The sequence below is a fragment of the Sphaerodactylus townsendi genome, linkage group LG04 (assembly GCF_021028975.2).
Source record: "Sphaerodactylus townsendi isolate TG3544 linkage group LG04, MPM_Stown_v2.3, whole genome shotgun sequence".
NCBI classification, from domain to species: Eukaryota; Metazoa; Chordata; class Lepidosauria; order Squamata; family Sphaerodactylidae; genus Sphaerodactylus; species Sphaerodactylus townsendi.
The window spans coordinates 5,456,109-5,481,894 of record NC_059428.1 but is presented as its reverse complement, the minus strand read 5'-3'; the positions used below and the strand labels follow the sequence as shown (position 1 = coordinate 5,481,894).

Genomic DNA, 25,786 nt, shown 5'->3' with positions numbered 1-25,786 from the left:
AAGCTGGTTAGTATTGAGATGGAGACCACAGGAAGTCCAACATTGCTATGCAGGAGGCAGCAATGTGGCTTCCACCTGTATGCTGCCTGACCTGCATGGCCCAGGTTGACCCTGAGGCTCCTCAGTCACCAGGCTAAGCTGGTTAGTATTGGTGTCTGGGAGACCACCGAGGAGTCCAACATTGCTATGCAGAGGGGCGGCAATGTAAAACCACACCTGTATGCCTTTTGCCTGACACCATGGCCCAGGTTGACACCTAGTCTCCCTCAGATCTCAGGAGCTAAAACTGGTTGAGTATTATTGAGATGGGGAGACCACAGAGAGTCCAACATTACTATGCAGAGGAGGTAAACTCTACCTGTATGCCTTTTGCCCTGACCTGCATGGCCCAGGTTGACCTGATCTCCTCAGATCTCAGGAGCTAAGCTGGTTAGTATTGAGATGGGAGACCACCGAGGAAGTCCAACATTGCTATGCAGAGGAAGGCAATGTAAAACCACACCTGTATGCCTTTTGCCCTGACCTGCATGGCCCAGGTTGACCTGATCTCCTCAGATCTCAGGAGCTAAGCTGGTTAGTATTGAGATGGGAGACCACCGAGGAAGTCCAACATTGCTATGCAGAGGAAGGCAATGTAAAACCACACCTGTATGCCTTTTGCCCTGACCTGCATGGCCCAGGTTGACCTGATCTCCTCAGATCTCAGGAGCTAAGCTGGTTAGTATTGAGATGGGAGACCACCGAGGAAGTCCAACATTGCTATGCAGAGGACGGCAATGTAAAACCACACCTTATGCCTTTGCCCCTGACCTGCATGGCCCAGGTTGACCTGATCTCCTCCAGATCTCAGGAGCTAACAGCTGGTTAGTATTGAGATGTTGGGAATACAGGGAAGTCCAACATTGCTATGCAGGAAGGCAATGTAAAAACACACCTGTCTTTGCCCTGGCCTGCATGGCCCAGGTTGACCTGAGTCTCCTCAGATCTCAGAGCTAGCTGGTTAGTGTGTTGAGATGGGAGACCACCGAGGAAGTCCAACATTGCTATGCAGAGGAAGGCAATGTAAAACCACACCTGTATGCCTTTTGCCCTGACCTGCATGGCCCAGGTTGATACAGTCTCCCTCAGATCTCTCAGGAGCTAAGCTGGTTAGTATTGAGATGGGAGACCAGAGTCAGCATTGCTATGCAGAGGCAATGTAAAGCTCTACCCTGTGCCTTTGCCCTGACCTGCATGGCCCGGGTTGAGCTGATCTCACTAAGATCTCAGGGCTAAGCTGGTTGGTATTGGTGGAGACCACGAGGTGACATTACTTTGTATGCAGAGGAGGGCAATGAAACCACCTGTATATTTTGCTGACCATGGCTGGGGAGTTGGCCTGATCTCCTCAGTCTGCAGGACTAAGCTAGTTTAGTGTTGAAAATCAGGAGACACCGAGGAAGTCCAACATTGCTATGCAGGAGGCAATATAAAACCACACCCTGTATGCCTTTTTGCCCTGACGCACTGGCCAGGATTGACCCTGATCTCCTCTCAGATCTCAGAATATAAACTGGTTAGTATTGAGATGGAAGACCACAGAGGAAGTCCAACATTTGCTATGCAGGGGAAGAGGCAATGTAAGGCCACACCTATGCCTTTTGCCCTGACCTGCATGGCCCAGAGTTGACCCTGATCTCCCTCAGATCTCAGGAGCTAAGCTGGTTAGTGAGATGGGAGACCACCGAGGAGATCCAACATTGCTATGCAAGAGAGAGGAGCTAATGTAAAACCACACCTGTATGCCTTTTGCCCTGACCTGCATGGCCCAGGTTGACCTGATCTCCTCAGATCTCAGGAGCTAAGCTGGTTAGTATTGAGATGGGAGACCACCGAGGAAGTCCAACATTGCTATGCAGAGGAAGGCAATGTAAAACCACACCTGTATGCCTTTTGCCCTGACCTGCATGGCCCAGGTTGACCTGATCTCCTCAGATCTCAGGAGCTAAGCTGGTTAGTATTGAGATGGGAGACCACCGAGGAAGTCCAACATTGCTATGCAGAGGAAGGCAATGTAAAACCACACCTGTATGCCTTTTGCCCTGACCTGCATGGCCCAGGTTGACCTGATCTCCTCAGATCTCAGGAGCTAAGCTGGTTAGTATTGAGATGGGAGACCACCGAGGAAGTCCAACATTGCTATGCAGAGGAAGGCAATGTAAAACCACACCTGTATGCCTTTTGCCCTGACCTGCATGGCCCAGGTTGACCTGATCTCCTCAGATCTCAGGAGCTAAGCTGGTTAGTATTGAAATGTGAGGCCACCGAGGAAGTCCAACATTGCTATGCAGAGGGACTGACATGTAAACCACACCTGTAGCCTTTTGCCCTGACCTTACTTGCTTTGGGGTTGACCCTGATCTCCTCAGATCTCAGGAGCTAAGCTGGTTAGTATTGAGATGGGGAGACCACCCGAGGAAGTCCAACATTGCTATGCAGGGGCGGCAATGTAAACTCCTACCCTGTATACTTATACGCACGACCTGCATGGCCCAGGTTGACCTGATCTCCTCAGATCCCAGGAGCTAAGCTGGTTAGTATTGAAATGTGAGGCCATTAAGGAAACTTAGGCTCATTCCGCACATGCAGAATAATGCCCTTTCAAACTGCTTTCAGTGCTCTTTGAAGCTGTGCGGAACAGCAAAATCCACTTGCAAACAGTTGTGAAAGTGGTTTGAAAATGCATTATTTTGCGTGTGCGGAAGGGGCCCCAGAGTTGCTATGCAGAGGCAAGCAATGGCAAACCACTCCAGACTTTTGGGGGTGCTTTTCCGTCCAAGTATTAGGGCGGACTCTGCTTAGCACCCAAGCTGCCGGGTGACCTTGGGCCTGTCACAGTTCTCTCCAAACTCTCTCAGCCCCACCTGCCTCACGTGGTGTCTGTTGTGGGGAGGGGAAGGAGACGGCGAGCCTCTTTCAGACTCCTGAAAGGTAGGAAAAAGCAGAGTACAAAAATCAACCCTTCTCATTTCATCCAGCGGATATTTAGATTTAATTCATTTGAGACAGTGAATTCATGTGGCGTTTTGTTGTGTGCTTATCGATGAGCTGCTCTGAGCCCACTGCGACAGCAGGGCATTAAGTTTAATAATGAAGATAAAAATAAATAGCGTTGATCGACTCCTGCGGCTTAAGGCAAGGCCCACGGCCCTCAACAAGGGTGGCCAATTCTAGGTTGGGAAATTCCTAGAGATAAGGGTGTGGGTCCTGGGGAAGTAAGGGATTGGGACCTCAAAGAACATAAGAACTAGCCTGCTGGATCAGACCAGAGTCCATCTAGTCCAGCACTCTGCTACTCGCAGTGGCCCACCAGGTGCCTTTGAGAGCTCACATGCAGGAGGTGAAAGCAATGGCCTTCTGTTGCTGCTGCTCCAGAGCACCTGGTCTGCTAAGGCATTTGCAATCTCAGATCAAGGAGGATCAAGATTGGTAGCCAGAGATCAACTTCTCCTCCATAAATCTGTCCAAGCCCCTTTTAAAGCTATCCAGGTTAGTGGCCACCACCACCTCCTGTGGCAGCATATTCCAAACACCAATCACACGCTGCTTGAAGAAGTGTTTCCTTTTATTAGTCCTAATTCTCTCCCCCCCCCCCAGCATTTTCAATGGATGCCCCCTGGTTCTAGTATTGTGAGAAAGAGAGAAAAATTTCTACCCCATGCATAATTTTATAGACTTCAATCATATCCTCCCTCGGACGTCTCCTCTCCAAACTAAAGAGTCCCAAACGCTGCAGCCTCTCCTCATAAGGAAGGTGCTCCATTCCCTCAATCATCCTCGTTGCCCTTCTCTGCACTTTTTCTATCTCTTCGATATCCTTTTTGAGATGTGGCGACCAGAACTGAACACAGGACTCCAAGTGTGGTCGCTCCACTGCTTTATATAAGGGCATGACAATCTTTGCAGTTTTATTATCAACTCCTTTCCTAATGATCCCCAGCACAGAGTTTGCCTTTTTCACAGCTGCCGTGCATTGAGTTGACCTTCCCATGGAACTATCAACTAAGACGCCCAAATCCCTTTCCTGGTCTGTTATAAAGCCACAGAGACCACCCTCCGAAGCCGCCATTTTCTCCAGGGCAACTGATTTCTGTTGTCACGGAGATCTCCAGGCCTGCCCTGGACACTGGCAACCCTACCGGCGTGACCACACCAAACTAAAGCTGACAAACCTCTGCAGGGCTGTTGGCCTCCCAGTGCTCCCGCAGAGCCAAATTCAGGGAATTGGCAGGGACATCAAGGCCGGATTTCTCTGCGACTCCAACAAAGCTTCGCTCGCCCATGCCAGCAAAGGGGTTTGGCTGGGTGGTATTAAACAACACTTCATATTTTACACGTTCCTCGCCTTGCCTGCCCTCCCTCGAGCTGCAGTGTCGCCCTGTGGCTTTCTGTGCGCCTCCTCTGGAGTAACAGGGTGAGAAGCTTGCCGGGCTGGCTGCTGGAACAAAGGACACCGACGTGCCGTATTTCTGAGCTGGCAACGCAAAGGGCGCATGGCAAGAGGATTCCCGTTTCTTCCTGATCCAAGAAGCAAACATTGGCCCTCTTTGTTGAAGTCTGGCTGCCTTCGTATGGTTTTTCCTCTTTGAAAAACCTTCGCCGCTTGCCGAGGGGACGACAACGCCGCGTTTTTAAACGCTTTGTTTATTTAGAGCTTGTTCGCACATTCTAGTGCGGGCGGCATATCTTGCCCCTTCAGGCTTCTGTGATTGTTTGCTTGTCAGAGGAAGAGGAGGTTGCCTCCCACGCAGCCCACCAGTGGGCTCCCTGGGAAAGCAGGGTTCTGAAGACGAAGGCCGCACTCCCACCTTGCATTTCACGCAGGGGGGCGACAGACATCCTCCTCTGAGGGCATCTGACTGAGCCGAAGCATCCCTCTCCTTGACAGTTTTCAACGTTTCCTCCAAATAAGCAAAGGGTCGAGAGTGGCTACGTCAGTCGGCAGAGGCCGTTGCCAAAGCATAACTTTTTTTTTTTTGCACAGTACAACTAAGAGTGGGAAACTATTAAGAACTGGGGGGGGGGGGGGCAGATTGGCCAAACTTTTTAAAATTCAGCTAATAAATGTTGGGATTTGTGATGAAGACCAGGCCAACTTGAGGTTCCTTCTTCCTGCGGCAATGGATCCTGTGCGTAGCCTTCATTTCTGCATTCCCTTGCTATGTGGTTTTGTAACGACAGCTTTTTTTTACCATTTTCAAATGCTTGAAGCACCTTGGACATGATCATAACCCTCCTTATGCCAGCCTTGTATGCAGTGGTGGGATCCAAACATTTTAGTAACAGGTTCCCATGGTGATGGGATTCCAGAAGAAGAGCTGTGGTGGAAGCGCCAGTGGGGGCGGCTGGGCAGGGGGGCCTGTGCGGCGATGGCGGGCATTGCTGAAGCGCCGGGGGCAGTGGCTGGCGCCCAGCCGCTCCACGCGGTCGCTTGGGCGGTTGGAAAGCGAATGCACGCAGGCGCAGGCTGCCACGCACGCCGGTGCACCTCCTGCTAGACTGCTCCAAGTTCTGTGCGCTACTGCTGAGAGGAGGGGCGTAACTAAGGCAAAAATCACGTGGCAAAATCACCAATTAGTAACCCCCTCTCGGCACACACAAACAATTAGTAACCTACTCTCGGGAACCTGTGAGAACTGCTGGATCCCACCTCTGCCTGTATGGCTGGCAAATGTAACCTTATCCCCTGTGTTTCCGATGGGTGGAAGCAAGTCAGAACAGCTCGGCTGAGGTCCCCTAAAGAGTCTTTGGCTGAGATGAGATTTGAACTCGCAGCCTCCCAGATCGTAGCTCTGCCACTTAGCCTCTGTGCATGTCAGATTTCTGAATGGCTACTTGATCCCTATCCTGCTTGCCTGGCGTCTGACATTCCCCTTTCCTTTAAGAATCTTTGATCTTAACCAAACTCTCGGCAAGAAGCTATGGTACAGCCGTCTTGGACTGTACCATTCCAACATGGAGAGGGATGAACTGCATGAACGAATGGATAGCTTTAAAAAAAAGCCTGGATAGCTTTAAAAAGGGCTTGGACAGATTTATGGAGGATAAGTCGATCTCCGGCTACCAATCTTGATCCTCCTTGATCTCAGATTGCAAATGCCTTAGCAGACCAGGTACTCAGGAGCAACAGCCGCAGAAAGCCATTGCTTTCACCTCCTGTATGTGAGCTCCCAAAGGCACCTGGGGGGCCACTGCGAGTAGCAGAGTGCTGGACTAGATGGACTCTGTTCTGATCCAGCAGGCTCGTTCTTATGTTCTTATGAATGGGCTTTTGTGCAACCTGCACACAGCCTGCCTGTGAAAAGCTAACATGGCAGGGACTCATATTCTACATAGAACTGCTAAGCCAAGTGTGGGTTTAGAGATCCTCCAGAATTACAACTGATCCCCGGGCTACAAAGATCCATTTCCCCAGAGAAAATGACTGCTCTATTGCAGTATACTTCACTGAAGCCCGACAACTCTCCAAACTCTGTTCTTCACTGGCTTCCCCTCCGAAATCTCTAGGAATCTCCCAACCTGGACTTAGCAGCTCTAATTCAACAGGGTATATATAAGAACATAAGAACTAGCCTGCTGGATGAGACCAGAGTCCATCTAGTCCAGCTCTCTGCTACTCGCAGTGGCCCACCAGGTGCCTTTGGGAGCTCACATGCAGGATGTGAAAGCAACGGCCTTCTCCGGCTGTTGCTCCCGAGCACCTGGTCTGCTAAGGCATTTGCAATCTGAGATCAAGGAGGATCAAGATTGGTAGCCATAAATCGACTTCTCCTCCATAAATCTGTCCAAGCCCTTTTTAAAGCTATCCAGGTTAGTGGCCGTCACCAGCTCCTGTGGCAGGATATTCCAAACACCAATCACACGTTGCGTGAAAAAATGTTTCCTTTTATTAATCCTAATTCTTCCCCCCAGCATTTTCAATGGATGCCCCCTGGTTCTAGTATTGTGAGAAAGAGAGAAAAATGTCTCTCTGTCCACATTTTCTACCCCATGCATAATTTTATAGACTTCAATCATATCCCCCCTCAGCCATCTCCTCTCCAAACTAAAGAGTCCCAAACGCTGCAGCCTCTCCTCATAAGGAAGGTGCTCCAGTCCCTCAATCATCCTCGTTGCCCTTCTCTGCACTTTTTCTATCTCTTCGATATCCTTTTTGAGATATCCTTTTTTTAAAGAGGCTTTATACCTTGTGGCTGTCGTGGGTTTTCCAGGCTGCGGTCTGGTAATTTTTGCTCATGTTTCACCCGCATTTATGGGGCTTGTCATGGTAAGATGTATTTCTCTCCGTGGCACGTTATGTCGAAACATATCTTGCCGAGACATGCTTTTGAAGATGCCAACCGTAGATGTGAGTGAAACGTTAGGAGCAAAAACTACCAGACCACAGCCGCACAGCCAAGAAAACACACAACAGCCAATTGATTCCGGGTGTAAAAGCCTTCGGCAACACTTTATACCTTGCTTTTCCTATGGTTGTTCTAAGTGGCTTCCATTCCAAAATTGAAATACATAAAGCCTTTGAAGGAACTAAGATAATGCATGCAATGTTCGTTCTCCTTCCCCTTCCTTTCCCCAACAATCACTTACTGGCCGTTCCCGCACAAACAAAACAAAATGTTTTGAGGCAGGAAATAAAACATTTCCTCTATGGAGTTCCGCATAGGTTTTTAGGCCAAAATGTTTTATTTCCAGCCTGAAAACGATTTATTTGCACGCCGTTCCCTAACGATTCTTCTTTGAAAAACGTTTTGAAAATGTTCTCACTTTCTGTGCGATCTCCTTAAAACGTTTCCCGTGCCTCCCCGCAGTCCCTGGACTTTCTCATTAGCGCTGTTTTCTGAGCTCACGCTAACCGTCTTGCGCTGTATTTCCATCAGTTTTTTTGTCATTTTGGGAGGTCGTGTCTATGTAGCTACGTAGACATGGCCCCTAGAGAATCACAGCTTGAGGCTTTGGAGCTTCATTGCTACAAATCTAAGAGGAAGTTTAAAAAAATGGAATGATAACAAAATTGGATGGAGCTTAGTTTATTTGTTTACTGTGTTTTGTATGATTTGCTCCTTTATTCAGTATTGTGTGAATTTTATGTTGTACACCGCCCAGAGCCCTTCAGGAATAGGGCAGTATAGAAATTTAAGAGTGAAAAGTGAATGAGTGAATGAATGAATGAATGAATGGTAGTCAGGAAGCATTTTCGAGGGGGTGAATGCAGACAAATGGGGGATTCTGAAAACATTTCCAAAAAGTTTGCAAAACATTTTCAGGGACTTGTGTGGAATGAGCCAAAAATCAAAATTACACTGAAAGCAAATCGATCCAAGCCAACACTCTGGAGTTTGTGGGTTATTGCCAAGACGCTCCTTCGTTTGATCTTCTTCCTGGTTCTTTCCCATGCTGTGTTTTGCACTATATGCCCTGCACATGTGCTACGCTAGAGACTTTGCTCAACTGTTCTTGATTGCACCTTTTGTGAACCTCTTTGAGCTCTGGGCAAAGCGGTATTGATTTTTCAACGAAAAAAACACTGGAATGAATCCAGACCAATAAATCCTCGAGAAGCAAATCAAGATTTATCTGAAAAGAAGGCTCACATCAAAAGGAGCATGAAATACAGTTGTCTTCTGTTGCTCTACTCGTGTAAACAATAAAGGGCCCAGGTGGGGTTTCTCGGGCGTTCCTGAGATGTAAAAACACTCCAATTATTCCGGCCAAACTTAACCATTTGTTTGGAGTTTGACCCTCTTTTATTCTTGCCTCTTGAAGATATATATTTTTAAAGTTTACCTAAGTTGACACAGCTGTCATTCAATGCCTTGCTCCATTTTTGGGATCTCTGGAAGTTAAATCAGTGAGGAAGGAATGGATGTATCATCTCTGGTGCACATATAGGTATGGTGGTAGGGATGTCCCTGAACGCCGAGGTACTATGAGGCAAACACCCTTCTATTTCACCTCTGCAGCAGCTGAACTTTCTATTATGGTGGAGGCCCATCTTGGCCTGTATGAACTCATTCTTCTTTTCTATTCATCAGAGGAAGGGAGACAATTAGCTCTGGGATGTTGAAGAAGAAGAAGAAGAGGAAGAGTTTGGATGTATATCCCCCCTTTCTCTCCTGCAGGAGACTCAAAGGGGCTTACAATCTCCTTGCCCTTCCCCCCTCACAACAAACACCCTGTGAGGTGGGTGGGGCTGAGAGAGCTCAGAAGAGCTGTGACTAGCCCAAGGTCACCCAGCTGGCGTGTGTGGGAGTGCCCAGGCTAATCTGAATTCCCCAGATAAGCCTCCACAGCTCAGACGGCAGAGCTGGGAATCAAACCCGGTTCCTCCAGATCAGAGTGCACCTGCTCTTTTTTTTTTTTAGTAATTTTTTTTTATTTAGCCACATACACCCACCCCTAACCTTCAAGCCCTGCTGGAGTTCTTCACTCCAGCGGGAGCAAAATCTGAGGGTGGGAAGTGATACCTCAAAATCATCTCCAGTTATAATTGAAAGTGATGTTGGGATGCACTAGGAATTCTCCATATCTTTATAGGTTTTACCATGGAGATCAGGAATTCCTAGAGTGTCACAGCATCACTTCTGGCTAGAACTGGAAACGACACTGTGACATCAGTCTCCTTGGCCCACTCTATTTTTCCCCACTGGAGCGAAGACAGTGCCTGCAACCCTTAGGATTTGCTTTCTGTGACTGCCCCGTCCTTATACATAATCCACTAAGGTTTAGAATGTTGCGACGACGAACACACACACACACACCCAGCCAATGGGTGTGTGGGACTCTCAAAGTGAGTCTTGTGTGCCTATTAGTTGGAAGTGTATCTCTCCCATTCCGATCCCGGTTTGTCAGGGGGATGCTATTTAGGCGATCGAGATACATTCCCAGAACCATGTAACTGCTTAAAATAACAAATTGCTACTACTAGAAAGATATATGTAACCAGCCTGCTATATGTATCCACTGCCATCTCTGCATTCCTTCCTTGGTCTTTACTTTATGGCTTCACACGCTTGTAAACAACTAGGCTCCCCCTGATACTCCTGTCCCGTGGGAACTGTGTTACATCTGTTATCTCAGGGCAGGAAGCCAGGTGGGTTTTTCTTTCTATCTGCTTCCAACCTTGGGGCGCCTTAGCTGCAAAGAGTGTTTTTCACAAACTCTTGGGAAAATGGGTTCTCAAGGGGGATAAAGGGGGCTGTGAAGCTTCATCAGAACCGGCTTTGCCAAGTGTGATGCTTCGATGCCAACACAATAAACGCTACTGATCAATACTTCAGAGTCTGTTTATTAGCTTAAGGTTGCGAGACCTAACACGGTTGAGGCCAGGGAGCATACGGTTTCACTCCTGACACTTGAAGCGAGATTGTCCCACGATGTCTGAGCCATGTGACCGCTGGAATCGTGTGGTCTGGCTGTCGATGCGAATGCAGCTTGCGGCTGTTTTCTGGAACCAGATCCATTCTTTCCACTCCACACCTTATTCCAATTTCCAAGCAGATTAATTCCACCTGACCCAGATCAAGGTTCACGCTGGTCCCCACCGGCTATGCATGGATGCAACGTCCCGTGCAATCAGGACTAGATTTTTCTGACAGCATCCCTAACGTTATTTGAAAGCTTTGCTCTGCCAGTATAAATGCGGTTTGACGCTTGTTTATATTATCCCTGGCAGGGGTAAAGAGTCGCCATCATTTATTTATTACTTAACAGATGGAACAGAATAAAAACCAGCTCTCCTGACGACTGGGGAGGGGAAGTTTAGCTTGATAGGCTAGCTCAGAGGCTGCAATTTCAGGTGCGCTTACTCAGGAGTAAATCCCACTAAACACTGTAAAATGATGGTAAACAGTGGTAAAATGATGGTTCACAGGATCCTGGCTTCATTCAGGGTCAGCAATGGAATAACGTTATGATAACGTTGGGGAGGCCAGCCGCTGATGGTGTGCGCCCCTCCTGTCCCTCCCTTTAACATCTTGGGAGTTTGTGACATCTAAACCGTCCCACTCTCTGGGAGGGGTTTTTACTGATAGTTTTAACGTTGGATGCCAAATGACTCATAGAACGCTGTAATTTTATATATTTTAATGATGTTGATATCTTAATTTTATTGTTATTGTTATATTGTTTTGTAATATTTGTTGTTCACCGCCCAGAGCCCTTAGGGGATGGGGCAGTTTATAAATGCAATAATGAATGAATGAATGAATGAATGAATGAATGAATGAATGAATGAATGAATGAATGAATGAATGAATGAATGAATGAATGAATGAATGAATAAATAAATAATATTCTACTCTCAAGAAGCCCAGAGAGAGTTCTCTGGGAGTTTCCATTTAGGTATGGATCTAATCCATGCTTCCTCGTTTTCAACACTGCAGAATTGGGGATAGGTCATGCAGGTACACATGCATCTGAATCAGATCAGTGGACTATCAAGGCCAGCATTGTCCACTCAGATGGACATCCGCTCTCCATGGTCTCAAGATGAGGCCTTTCAAACCACTTAACGCCTGGTCCTATTAGTCGGAGATGCCTGGAATTGAACCGAGGACCTTTTGAATCCCAAGCAGTGTCCTACAATTGGAGTTTGGGGAAGGTGGGGGCCGGGGAGTGGAGAGACCTCAGTGGAATATAACGCCCTCCAAAACAGCCGTTTTCTGCTGGAGAACTGATTTGTGTTGTATAGAGATCAGTTGTGACTCTGTCACTATATAACCCCAACCCGTAAAGCCAAAACTAATCTGCCTTCGGCCTATGTAGTGAATTATTTATTAAATGATGCATCTTCTGAGATAACTTATAAGGTTGCAATATATTTAGCTGATGTAAGATTTATTTCCTTGCTCCTGCACATGAAGCCTGCTGGGGTGACCTTGGGCTAGTCAAAGTTCACCCAGAAATCTCTCAGCCACACCTACCTCACAAGGTGTCTGTTGTGGGGAGAGGAAGGGAAAGAGAGTTTCTAAGCCAGTGGTTCTCAACCTTCCTAATGCTGTGACCCTTTAATATAGTTCCTCATGCTGTGGGGACCCCCAACTCTAACATTTATCCATTTTACAGATGGAGAACACTGAAGCAGAGAGTCTTAGGCGACCCCTGTGAAAGGGCCGTTCGACCCCCAAAGGGGTTGCGACCCCCAGGTTGAGAACTGCTGTTCTAAGCCACTTTGAGACTCCTTAGAGGAGAAAAAGGTGGAGGGAGTATAAATCCAAACTACTACTACTACTACTACTACTACTACTACTACTACTACTACTACTACTACTACTACTCTTTTCAACCACATACACATTTTAGAATTTAGATCAACAGTTAACTAGGACATGGGGTGGGGAGCGATTGGAGAAACCATTCAGTCTTCTCTCTCACTTCAGAGTTAAACAAGCTCGAAGTCCTCTGAGGCAGAATCGGAGAAGGTTTGTCCTGATCAAAGGGTCTGCCCATGTCCCGTTTCTAATCCTAGTTTTTAACTTCAAGTCGCCCGGCACCCTTTAGCTTCTGGCCAGGGATAAATCACAGTCATAAAAACATGTCCGTTAAAGGCCTGTAAATATTCACCTGGTGCCCGAAGAGGGTCCCAGGATGATATGGGAAGCGTGCGAGGGAGAGGACATTTTTCATGGGGTTCGATCGCTTTGAAGCCCCGGGCCTGCTGTCTGTTCACAGGGGGTCATTCTCCAGCTGTTAGTTCTAAAAGATTTTTTTACGAGCAAAAGTGGGACTTTTTACAGCTGCTCCGGAGAGATGTTTCAAAAATCTTGAGAAGAAGGGCGTGCAGCAATTGAATTAGAGTGAGTGGGCAGGGAACCTGATCCACAATGAGGATACTGTGTGATCCTGGAAGGGGCTGCTTGCTAGCAGCAGTTTTGCCCTGAGGTCAGTTTGCCTGTTGTGGAATAACACACCTGAGATGTTGTGTTTCGCTGTGCATTTTTTACCTGGAGCCAGTGGTGGGATCCAAACATTTTAGTAACAGGTTCCCATGGTGGTGGGATTCAAGAGCACATGGCGTAGCACCAATGCATAGGAGCTAGATTAGAGACACGGCTAGTGGCGAGGAGAACATTGCAGGGGGGGGGCATTCCTGGGCGGGGCTGTAGCAGGGCGCAGCCGCTCTGCATGATCCCTGGGGCCGGGAAGCGAATGCATAGGCATGAGCTGCCACCCTTGCACGGTGCACCTCCTGCTAGACTGCTTCAAGTTCTGCACACTACTGCTGAGAGGAGGGGCGTAACTAAGGCAAAAACCACGTGGCAAAGTCACCAATTAGTAACCCCCTCTCGGCACACACAAATAATTAGTAACCTACTCTCGGGAACCTGTGAGAACCTGCTGGATCCCACCTCTGCCTGGAGCTGTTTACCACCTTGGGTTAAGGTTTGCCAGTTCCAGGTTGGGGGGTTTCTGGAGCGTAGGGGAATGGATCATAGAGTGGTTGGAGAAGAAGGGCGTCAGCACAGTGCAGAGCCATAGACTGCACCCTTCCAACCTGTCATTTTCTCTAAGGGAACAAATCTCTGCTATCCGGAAATCAGTTGTCCTTCAGGAGAGAGAGAGAGATGGTTTTTATACCCCACTTTTTTCTCAACCTTTAAGGCACAGGTGTCAAATTCGCGGCCCTCCAGATGTTATGGACTACAGTTCCCATCATTCCTTGCCAGCATCATGCACAGCGGGGATATTCAGGAGAAGCCGATGTGACACCTAAGCTTTAAGGAGTCGCAAGGTGGCTTCAAACTCCTTCCTCTCCCCTCCATCGACACCTTGTGAGGTAGGTGGGGCTGAGAGAGTCCTGAGAGAACTGTGCCTGGCTCAAGGTCACCAAGAAGGCTTCATGTGGAGGAGGAGGAAATGAACGCGGTTCAACAGTTTAGATTCTGTTGCTCAAGCGAAGGAGCGTGAAGCAAACCTGGTGACACAAACACTGTTGTTTTATTTTGGTCTTTAGGCCGCTGCGTTTTACATCCTTGTGATTTGTAAGATCTCTGCAAGTGCCGATTGTATTTATATATCTGGGAGCTGCCTCGAAGCAGTCTAATCCCGGGGTGTGGAAAGAGTCTCGGTAAAAAATGCAAAAACTTGCCATGGCTGCTAACCTTGTTGGGGGCCTCTCCTTGTCTCCCCAGAGCCTTGTTCAAGACTCCCTCAGTCCTGGCCTTGAATCAGACGCAACACTGTAAGCAGCTGGAAGGGCTGGTGGTCTCCCAAGTGCAGCTTTGCCGGAGCAACCTGGAGTTGATGCGCGTCCCATCCAGGCCATGGGAGGGAGAGGTGATCAAAGGCGTACAAGACCTTCTCTCCGACATGCAGTTGGGTGCTCCTCCATCGAGCTGGCCCCAAACTACCTGCTGGATTTAGAGAGAGGTAAAAAAACAAAAAAAGAAGGCTCACATTCACCTGCTTGGCTCCAGCAGCCCAACCTCACCGGCTCTTGGAAGCTAAGAGGGGTCATCCGTGGTTAGTACTTGGATGGGAAGTCCGGGGTTGCTCTGCAGAGGCAGGCAATGACAAACCACCTCTGAATCTGTCTGCCCTTACCTGGGTGGGCTTAGACTTAGACTAGCCTGATATCATCGGATCTCAAAAGCTAAGCAGGGTCAGCATAAGAACATAAGAACAAGCCAGCTGGATCAGACCAGAGTCCATCTAGTCCAGGGGTAGGGAACCTGCGGCTCTCCAGATGTTCAGGAACTACAATTCCCATCAGCCTCTGTCAGCATGGCCAATTGGCCCATGCAGTGTGATGAGCAATTCAGGCTCAGAGGAAGCACAGTTACCTGATCTATCAACTCTCTGCTACGCGGTGGCCCACCAGGTGCCTTTAGGAGCTCCCATTACAGGAGGAATTTAGAAGCAACTATAGGCTGCTGCTCCCAGAGCACCTACCAGACTGCCTTGCAATCTCAGATAGGGATGAGAGATTGGGGGAGCCAGAGACCACTTCTCCTCCATCCAATCTGTCCAAGCCCCTTTAAAGCTATGTCCAGGTTGGTAGTAGTCACCCCCTCCTGGGGCAGCATATTCAAACACCAAACCCTGCGTTCATTGAAAGTGTTTCCTTTGATTAGTCCTAATTCTTCCCCCCCAGCATTTTCAATGGATGCCCCCTGGTTCTAGTATGGTGAGAAGCCCTGGTAAGGTCTAGGATGGGAAGCCTAGGGTTGCTCTGCAGAGGCAAGCATGACAAACCACCACTGAATTCTGTGCCTTGAAGACCCCATGGGGGCAGGGGTCTTCACAAGTCATGAACAGCATGAGGGCACTTACATATGCAGATAGCCCAGAGTAGCTTGATCTTATCAGATCTTGGAAGCTGAGCAGGGTTTGACTTGTTAAGATGGGAGACCACTAAGAAAGATATGCCTGACCTAGATGACCCAGGCTACTCTGACCCCAAAGATAAGCAGGGGTGGCCGTGGCTAGTACTTGGATAAGGTGACCAGATGGTCACCTTTGTAATCCGGGACGGGGAAGCGTACAGCAGCGGGCGCTGTCTAGGGCGTTTGCCACCACCTGGCGGCGCGGGCCAGCGGCAAGCTAATCTTGGCCCTCTGCCAGCGATTCTGCACTGCCTTCCGCCCCAGAAGGCAGTGTGGCAGCCTCCCAAAAATCGGGACAATTTGAGGAACCCGCGGGACGCGGGACAAATTGTTTAAAGGCGGGACGGTCCCGCCAAAAGCGGGACGTCTGGTCAGCCTAAACTTGGAAGGGGATCACCAACGAGGCCTCAGTTGCTACACAAAAGCAGGCCATAGCAAATCACCTCTGTCCCTCTGCTGCCTTGAAAACTTCGTGGAATTGCAACTTGACAACATTTTCTTCCTCCGAAAAAGAAGGCGGGGCCTCTTCCCAAAAACCCATGACATCTTTTTTGCATAAGCCACGCCTTTCAAATTGTGTAAATTAGCCCTTCCCGATCTGCATGGTAGACAGAGGAGCAGTGAATTTGCTCCCTCCCTCCCAAACACGGACCAAATGTTCCAAAACGGGCCACCTTCTGGGCCAGTACTGGCACTTGACTTCTGGTGGTATTTGATTCTACTATGGCAGGGGTAGGGAACCTGCGGCTCGAGAGCCGCATGCGGCTCTTCTGCCTTTGCACTGCGGCTCCACGAGCCGAGCCACTGGCCCCATCCTTGCCCGCCCTGCAGGCAGCAGGGCGGACGCATCCATGCGCTTCTCAGAATGAGCGGAGTAAAAGGTTAAAAAACCCCTAATATATACAGTGTTATCTTTATTTTAAATGTCAAAAATTATTTGCCGCTCCAAGTGTTTTCTTTTCCCATGGAAAACGGGTCCAAATGGCTCTTTGAGTGTTAAAGGTTCCCTACCCCGTACTACGGGATATCTGATTTTGCCCTTGGATATTTTTGGCAATATTCGTTCATTACAACAACCCGAGGAACTACAGCATGCGCGGTTGGGTACTGGCACGTATAAACAATACATTGCAGTGCACCTATGCATACAGTTAATATACCTTCACTGCAATAACAGCAAATTACAAACGGCCATAGGTAGAAGAAAGTCATGTTAACCGAAGAAAACCGATTGCCCCAATGACAATACTACAGAAAATTATACCTGAAGTGCATAGTTGCGTGAATATACAATGAGGTCGAGAAGAAAAGTCTGCTTTCAGAAGAATTCAATGGAAAGCTCTGCAGATTTCCCACAAGCATACCATAGGGTTCTGCTTTGAGTTGCTGTGTTTATAGACATACTAACTATAATTAGTTCCCATATATCTAAACTTCATACAATGCCAGTATTGTTAAGTAACCTATTGATATATGTGATCTAATGATTCTTTATGATTATTTCAGAACACTGGGGTGAATTGAATACCATGCCTCTTTTTGAGTCAAGAAGTTAGGGATAAGCTAGGTTACTAACAATACCGCCATTGTATGAAATTTAGACCTGGTAACTAATTATAGTTTGTGCGTCTATAAACATAGCAACCCAAATCTTAGCAATGACATGCACTTGGGAACACTCTGGAAGAAGGACAGAAAGAGCGAAAACGGATTTGGAGAGCTTTCTGTTGACGTCTCCTGAAGGCAGACTTTTCTTCTTCTTGCCCACAATGTATATTCACGCAACTACGTGTCGTCATCTTTAGATATAATTGTCTGAAGCATTGTCCTTTGTGTCACTGGTTTTCTTAAGTTAATTAGACCTTCTTTGACTTTACCTGTTTTCTACTTCTTCTACTTTACCTGCCTTTACCTGACCTATGTAAGACCTACTTTACCTGCCTTTACCTGACCTATGTAATTTTGTAAGTCACTGGGTGATTCCTCACAGGCGAAACATAATGGCTTAAGGGATATGATAAAAGCGTTATAGGGGAGAAGTTCTTATAGAACTCGCCCCCTAAACACTTCCAACCCGTTTTATTTTGCTGAACCCGGGATCAATGAAAGTTGATAAATTAGCAACGTTTCCCCTTTAATCTGGGTTTCGCCTACTTCCTGTTTGCCTGTGCAAACTATGGCAAGCAGGAAGCGTTCTTTTCCCTCCCCTTCCATCCACCATTTTGGTGAATTCTCTAAGTGGCCACCATTTTGTGCCATAAGTGTGTGTTGGGGATTCTCGGGTGAGGGGATCTTCGGATGGAGGTTCTTGGGTGGGGGGATTCTCAGATGTGCATTTCACAGGGAAATGAAGCATTCCCTGTGTGAAACATCCCAGCAATCTCGAATGGCCCCTGCACCCCCAATGCGAACAGAGAGACAGGCAACCCGGCTTCATTTAACCAGTTTGTGTTTCCTGTGCAGAAGCGACCATTGTTTCTACATGCACAATGAATTACTGTTGTTCGTATGTTTGTAATTTGCCAATATTGCAATGAAGGTATATTAACTATATGCACAGGTGCATTGCAATGTATTGTTTATATGTGCCAGTACACACAGTTCAGGTTATATTTGCTCTGGTGGTTGTAATTTGTACTGCGAACCTTTTTGTATAGTGAATATTTGATCGTTGGCATGCCACAGACAGCTGAGAACACCGGGAACGTCATTGCTGAACCCTGCTCAGGTGGAAAATGCCAACAACTATAAAACCATCATCAGTTCCATACCTGAAACAAATACTCCCCCTCTGACAACAAGAAATAAGATTCCAGCCAGCGTAGCCTAGAATGAGGCACAAATCAGAAAATACCTGGCTGAAATCCCATCTCAAATTCCAAAGCGGGACAATCCAATCTGTTTGTTTGTTTGTTTGTTTGTTTGTTTGTTTGTTTGTTCGATTTGATAAACCGCCCTACCCCCGGAGGGCTCAGGGCGGTGTACAACAACAAACAACAACACAATAAAACAAACCGAATAGCCCCAGTTAAAATAATACAAAACCTTTAAACTATAAAACTATAGCAGCAGTGACTGTCAGTAAGTGATTAATAATAAGAGACGTCTGGTATCAACCCCCAGTGGTCAAACCTTGGGAGGGAGGGGGTTGGCAGGTGGTCAAATATATAGCCAATGCGCAGGGCAACAAAAGGGGCTGCTCTGGCCTACTTTGCAGGGTCGTTGTGAAGATTCAAAATCATCGTCTGTGTGCATTTGCTACACGACGCATTCAAAAGGGTTCTAAACTTGAATGATTTCTCCCATTTCCTCACTGAAAGCGGGAAGTGTGCGCAGGGCAAAAAGAACCATATCAGGACAAGAAATCTTGCCCTGACTTGCCTCCGCTCTGGGCACACTGCAGAGAGGAAACACGTCAGGACAATATGTTTTGTGCCGACACGCTTCCTCTTTCAGTGCGCCGCAATTATGAGACACGTCAGGACAAGATTTCTTGCCCCGAAGCGCTTCCGGTCCCACCATGCGCCAGAGCCGCATTGGTTAATCGGTCATAATTTCCTAGTGTCATTCACGAAATCGTTTCTGAGCTCCTGGGATGTTGCTGACGCCCCGCCCGATGTACCCTTCTGTCTTCCAGGCACCCGAGAGTCAGCTTTTGTGTACGCCCTCTCTGCCGCCGCCATCAGCCACACCGTCGCCCGAGCCTGCACCACTGGGGACCTCCCTGGCTGCTCCTGTGGTCCCATCCCAGGTGAGACACCTGGACCTGGGTATCGCTGGGGAGGATGTGCAGACAACCTCAACTATGGTCTGGTCATGGGGTCCAAATTTTCAGATGCTCCCATGAAGATGAAAAAATCAGGATCACAAGCAAATAAGCTGATGCATCTCCACAACAGTGAAGTAGGGAGACAGGTAACCAATCCGAGAGGGTTGTTCTCGTTAAACGCAAAATCGCCATCCGGGGTGGACCAGAGTGGAAAGGCAGCCATGAGCCAGGGCGGTGTAGTCGTTCGGAGTGGTAGACTCTGATCTGGAGAACCGGGTTTGATTCCCCCACTCCTGCACATGAAGCCTGCTGATTCCCCCCACTCCTGCACATGAAGCCTGCTGGGTGACCTTGGACCAGTCACAGTTCTCTCTCAGCCCATATGAAAGCAGGGAATGGCAAACCACCTGCAAATGCCTCTTGTCTTGAAAACCCTATAGAAGTGGTTCCCAGGCCATTTTCATTCATGTACCCCTCGGCAACCCATTTCCCTTAAATTGTACCCCCATGTTAGCAAACTCATTGCGTAACTTTTTTTCCTACCCCCAAATGCTCTGTGGGGTACACTGTCCTTGGGGCAGTGAACCACTGTCCTAGGGGGACAGAAGTCAGCAGTGACTTGGTGGTACTTTCTACCAGCACCACATAAGTAAACAGAGGGCCGTCAAGATAGCCAAGACAGAGATGCACGGATATAACCCACAGGGGCCAATTCATTGGGAAGTCCTCTTCTGTGCATGTTTTTTGTGAAGTTCCAGCCTATGACGACTGAGGCTGAGATTAAGCTTGGGAGAGCCACTCTTATCCCACCTCTGTCTCGGGTCCTTTTCCCTCCTATTGACTCCAAACCAGCTGATTGTTCAAGGATTTATTGTAAAAGTTCAAAACAAAGAAATAAAACATAAATGCAGTAAGAGATTGCTCAACTGGTTACATTACTTTTGGTTCTTTGTCTCCATTCCGGGAACCCGTGGCCCAGAGATGCTTCCCTGACCACGTCTCAAGATGGAATTCTAAAACCTTTGTTTTCCCCTTCTCAGGAAAACTCTGTTCAGGCCATGAGGTAACTTAGGCCTTTGAAGTTTCATCCTAGCACCTCTGCATAGTTTCCTGTCCTCCTTCCGGGAGATCAAAAGGCAAAGATGCTTTTCACAGTCATATGTGACTTCCCTTTACTGTAGCAATAGCATCATTCCATGACACGCCCCCTTTTGAGATGAAGTCTGTAAACTCCATGTTCACATGCTTCAGCTTCCTAATAATACTAGTTGCATAATATCACATGTTTCTAGCTAATACATAGTTCAGCTAACTATTTTTCATCACACAGCCCAACGTGGAATGTACAGGAGAACTGCATGCCTTCATGGTTGCACGCCGTGTTCCTAGTGGGGCGAGGGACTCTGTAACATCAGCATTTCAATCCGGGGATGTTGACGGGAGACTCTGTATTCTCTAAACAGCAATGGAAGCTCACAAGGGAAAAGAGTCTCTGGCCGTTTCTTACTGCTCTTCAGCGCCACTGCTGTGGGTGGGCAGAAAACGGTATTGCAACAACTGAAACAGTTGATTTGAGAGCCTGGTAGAATTGTGCCTGATCTTCTCAAGCAGTGACCTGGCTCCTTATTGTTTTTGCTGAAGGACAAATGGATATGTCAAAATTTCTTTCCCTCCCTGAGCTATCTTCTGTGTTGTCTATAATCTTGCGCCCAAAGATGCAGCGTTTGGATTTTATTCTGTAGATTCCCAAATGCCTCTGATAAATGCACAGGTCTCGGCACTCACAGAATTTGTATGGGATGGTATAACGGTTAGGACAGGGGTCCCAAATCTTTACAGGCACCTTTAGAATTCTGACATACGTTGCTGAGCGCAACCACAAAATAGCTGCCACAGGAGGCAGAGCCAAGACAAAATGGCCAGGAATGAGACCATATATAACTGTAATAGTAAGAAGAAGAAGAAGAAGAGTTTGGATTTATACCCCACCTTTCTCTCCTGTAAGGAGACTCAAAGTGGTTTACAAGCTCCTTTCCCTTTCTCTCCCCACAACAGACACCTTGCGAGGCAGGTGGGGCTGAGAGAGTTCTGAGAGAACTGTGACTAGCCCAAGGTCAGCCAGCAGGAACGTAGGAGTGCGGAAACACATCTCGTTCACCAGATAAGCCTCTGCCCCTCAGGCAGAGGAGTGCGGAATCAAACCCTGTTCTCCAGATTGGAATCCACCTGCTCTTAACCGCTACACCACGCTGGTAACTTTTCAGCATTTCAGTCAGACAGCTTTAACAGGATGCCTTTTAAAACTGAGATATTGTTTGGAAGAATTTTTCTTGCATCCATTCAGCCTACCTTCATTCACACCGTGCAAATCTTTGTGCTCTTGTGGCAGCTGCTGCCACAGCAAAGTTTTTTTGAATCAGTGGCCAGTCTGAAACCCCACCAGGTTCCATCCGCTTTCTAAAAATACGTGGCAGGGGCCAAGTAAGGTGTTGGTGGGCACCATGTTGGAGATCCCTAGGTTAGATTGTCAGTCTTTAGCAGTGGTGGGATCCAAAAATTGTAGTAACAGGTTCCCATGGTGGTGGGATTCAAACTGTGGCGTAGCACCAATGGGGCTAGGCTGAGGGCATGGTAACCAGGCGTGGCCAGGCATTCCTAGGCAGAGAACATTCCTAGGCGGGGAGCTGTGGCAAGGACTCAGCTTAGCTGCACCGGAAATCCTTGGGGGGGGGAAGCGAGATGCAGATACCGCGTAGGCATGCAGGCTGCCATGCATAGACCGATGCATCTCCTGCTAGACTTCTTCAAGTTCTGCGCGCTACTGCTGAGAGGAGGGGCGTAACTAAGGCAAAAACCACGTGGCCAAATCACCAATTAGTAACCCCATCTCGGCACACACAAATAATTCGTAATCTACTCTCGGGAACCTGTGAGAACCTGCTGGATCCCACCTCTGCTCTTTAGCCAGGGAGCGGCACATTCTCAGAACCAAAGTTTCATAGGAATGCAGTGAGGAGGGGGATTGTGTGATATCACTCTCTGCTCCCTGTGGAATCTCTCCTGATGCCCTCAGGAGGCATCTCGCCAGTCCCGTTTTTCACTGAAGATTCCTGTCCTTTGTGGCGTTTTGTCCCGAGGGCTCGTATTTCTACCCGTCATCATAATTTTGAAGACTTTTTGGGGGTGGGGGCTGGCAGGACCAGGGGGTGGCGGAGACCATCCTACGCACCTTTATTGGCTTGTAGGTTACAGACCTATTGCTTCAGTCGACTTTGCGTCTTTTCCCAAACATCCAGAAGGAAGGAATGTGGACAAAATAGAAAAAACAAACCCCCAATCCGAGGAGATGTGCGAAAATCATAGGGTTGCCAACCACCAGGGGATGCCTCCCAGAAACACAAGTGATCTCCAGATTACAGAGATCCGTTCTCCTGGAGAGCTTGGTTACTTTGGAGGGTGGACTATATGGAGGGTGGTCCCTCCCCTCTCCAAAGTCCACTCTATCCAGGAATTTACCAACCTGGACTTGGTAACTGCAGCAAATTGTATGCAGGTTATAGCTGGCTTTTTTTATTTTGGGGTCCGATGCCCGCAGCCTGGATGGCAGAGGTGTCCTGGGGGAAGATGGTGCCTGGGGCAACCCCTGCTCCAGGCGCCCTGCTCCCACCCGCCCCCGCACTCCACCTGCCCTCCCATCCCCCCCCCGTGCCCCACTTACCTTAGCTGGCAGAGGTCCTAGGCAGCCTGGCGGGGCCAGGCCTGGTGGGTCTGGCCTGTGCCCCCCACGTGATCCAATGGGGGTGCCCGGGGTCAATAGACCCTCGTGTCCCTCTGGCAGATACGCCACTGCTGGATGGTCAGTCATTTAGGAAACATGTACCCCTGTAGTGTTCTTTGGGAGGGGAAGTGGGAAATGGATGTGTCAGAAAAAGAGGGACCGTCTCTTCAAAGCCCTTCTCTTACTTCTTTTGCAGGCCCTGAAGTCTTCTCTGGAAATGAAATGCAAATGCCACGGAGTCTCCGGCTCCTGCTCCATCAAGACTTGCTGGAGAGGGCTTCAGGAGCTCAGAGATATCGCCCAGGACTTAAAAAACAAATACCTTTCGGCTACAAAGGTGGTACATCGCCCCATGGGGACGCGCAAACATCTAGTCCCAAAGGATATTGATATCCGCCCCGTCAAGGAGACGGAATTGGTTTACTTGCAGAGCTCGCCTGACTTCTGCATGAAGAATGAGAAAGTCGGCTCCCACGGGACCCAGGACAGGTAAATATCCTCTTGATGGAGCATTGTTGTATTTCTTTATTTAACACCCTTCTTCTTCACGAAGCCCCTCTGAATAAGCAACATGATCCGAATGGTGATCTTTTTAGTAGATATTTCAGTGGATTAGAGTTGTTGGGCTGTTGAAAGTCAGCATGGTGTAGTGGTGAAGAGCAGGTGGACTCTAATCCGTAGAATCGGGTTTGATTCCCCACTCAACAAACACAAACAGGTGTGCGGCGTGAAACTGATAGCCCAGGAAATAGCGCAGCACACCGGCTGGCTGGTAGTGAAAACATAAAACAATTATATTCAAATAAATAATCTACTATAGTCTCAAAACTCAGATGTATCTTATTGACATAAGTTCTTAAACTGTTAGTACAATTTTACATAGCAATGTGCTGAAATGCATCACAAATCCTAAACACAAAGAGGTATGGTTCACAAGAAGCTAAATTCCTTATTCAGTGCTATATATCTAAAACAGCAGAAAGCAAACCGCAAAAGTCCATAACAGAATGCGGTGCCAGCAATATCTTGCCAAAGAGTTCGAGTGCTGCTTCTTATGAACCATACCTCTTTATGTTTAGGATTTGTGATGCATTTCGACTACAATATATAATAAACAACACTAGCGATTTAAGAACTTATATCAACAAGACTTATCTGAGACTGAGACTATAATGGAAATATTTATTTGAATATAATTGTTTACGTTTTCACTACCAGCCAGCCGGTGTGCTGCGCTATTTCCTGGGTTATCATTATTTGATTCCCCGCTCCACATGTGCGGTCATGGGGAAAGATCTCAGTGGCTCCAGGACCATAGGGATTCGGACTCTGTTGATTATTGTGATCCCTACACTGCACCTGAATCACACCGCTTTCTGCGGAAAGGAAGGAACAGAGGAATGGCGCTAGCACTGTTCCACCATCTGTCCTCGGCTCCACCTCCCCCAGTGAAGCTTGGCTGCCTCACCGTCTTCCTCTCCATCTGTACAATCTGAAGTCAAGCCAATGGCCTGTGTCTGTTGCAAGATGAAACAACTTATGTTTGGAGACCAGGGAAACTCAGGGTTGTTTTCCAACAACATGACACAAGCTTCAGAAGCGGACCGAGGGGTCGCCCGAGATCTCCAGACGCTCGTTTATTTGTTGTGTTGAAAAAAAGTTGTATCCTGGTCCAATTCCCACTTGGAGTGTTAAATTTCTGCCTTTCAGGGTTGTCCAGTTGGATGCGGCTGATGTTTTTAATCTCTGTCTCTCCACCTCCTTGTTGTCAACCTCAATAGCTGGCTGGAAAGGTTGGCTGATATGGCTGTGCTCAGTTGAGCAGCTGCGAGGCTTTGCTTGAACAGGTGAAGGTGCCTTATGCTGAATCTGTGACCCATCAAAGAGCATTATCTGGTGGCTCTCCAGAATGGAGGTCTTTAATATCACCAACTGCCTGATCCTTTTAACTGGGGATGCCTGGGATTGAACCTGGGACCTTCTGCGTGCCAAGCAGATGACCTGCCTCTGAGCCAGGGCTTATCCCCATGCTTCTCCAGGGTCTCAGGTAGAGGTCTTTCATCTCAGGCTGAGGTCTTTCATCATCTGCTGCCTGGTCCTTTTAACTGGAGATGCCTGGGACTGAACCTGGGACCTTCTGCGTGCCAAGCAGATGACCTGCCTCTGAGCCAGGGTCCTCCAGGGTCCTGAGCCATCCCCATGCGTCTCCAGAATCTCAGGTAGAGGTCTTTCATCTCAGGTAGAGGTCTTTCCCATCATCTGCTGCCTGGTCCTTTTAACTGGAGATGACTGAGATTGAACCTGGAACCTTCTGCGTGCCAAGCAGATGCTCAACCACTGAGCCACAGCCCCTCTCCATGGCTCTCCAGGTGGAGATGTTTCATGTCACCTGCTCCCAGATTCTTTTTTAGCAGGAGATCCCAGGGATTGAACATGGGACCTTTGGCGTGCCAAGCAGATGCTCTACCACTGAGCAGCTCCATCCCCAAAGATCCATAGCTCTTTGCAGTGCAGATGCTTGAAGTTTGGGTGGAGGTGTCAGACCAGTTTTCTTTCCTTGTTGGCAGTCACAGGCAGAGTTTTGAGAGCCAGTGTGGTGTATTGGTTAAGACAGGTAGACTTTAATCTGGAGAACCAGATTTGCTTCCGCACTTCTACATTCCTGCCCATGGGCCAGTCATATTTCTCTGGGAACTTTCTCAGCCCCACCTACCTTACAAGTTGTCTGTTATGGGGAGAGGAAGGAAAAGGAGTTTGTAACTTATTTGAGTCTCTTTGCAGGAGAGAAGGGGGGGAAGGTATCAATCCAAACTCTTCTTCTTCTCTTCCACTCTGTAGGATCAGTCACGTTTAAATGACATTAGTAGGCTTGGAAGC

General features: G+C 48.1%; 1 protein-coding gene across 1 annotated transcript in view; it reads left to right on the top strand.

The window, feature by feature from the left end:
* Positions 1–25,786, top strand: part of WNT11 (Wnt family member 11) — a 72,772-nt gene that overhangs the window by 34,930 nt on the left and 12,056 nt on the right. Inside the window, 4 exon segments of the mRNA XM_048495084.1 lie at positions 14,169–14,350; positions 14,353–14,406; positions 19,000–19,277; positions 23,106–23,398. Coding sequence (XP_048351041.1) covers positions 14,169–14,350; positions 14,353–14,406; positions 19,000–19,277; positions 23,106–23,398 — 807 coding nt within the window.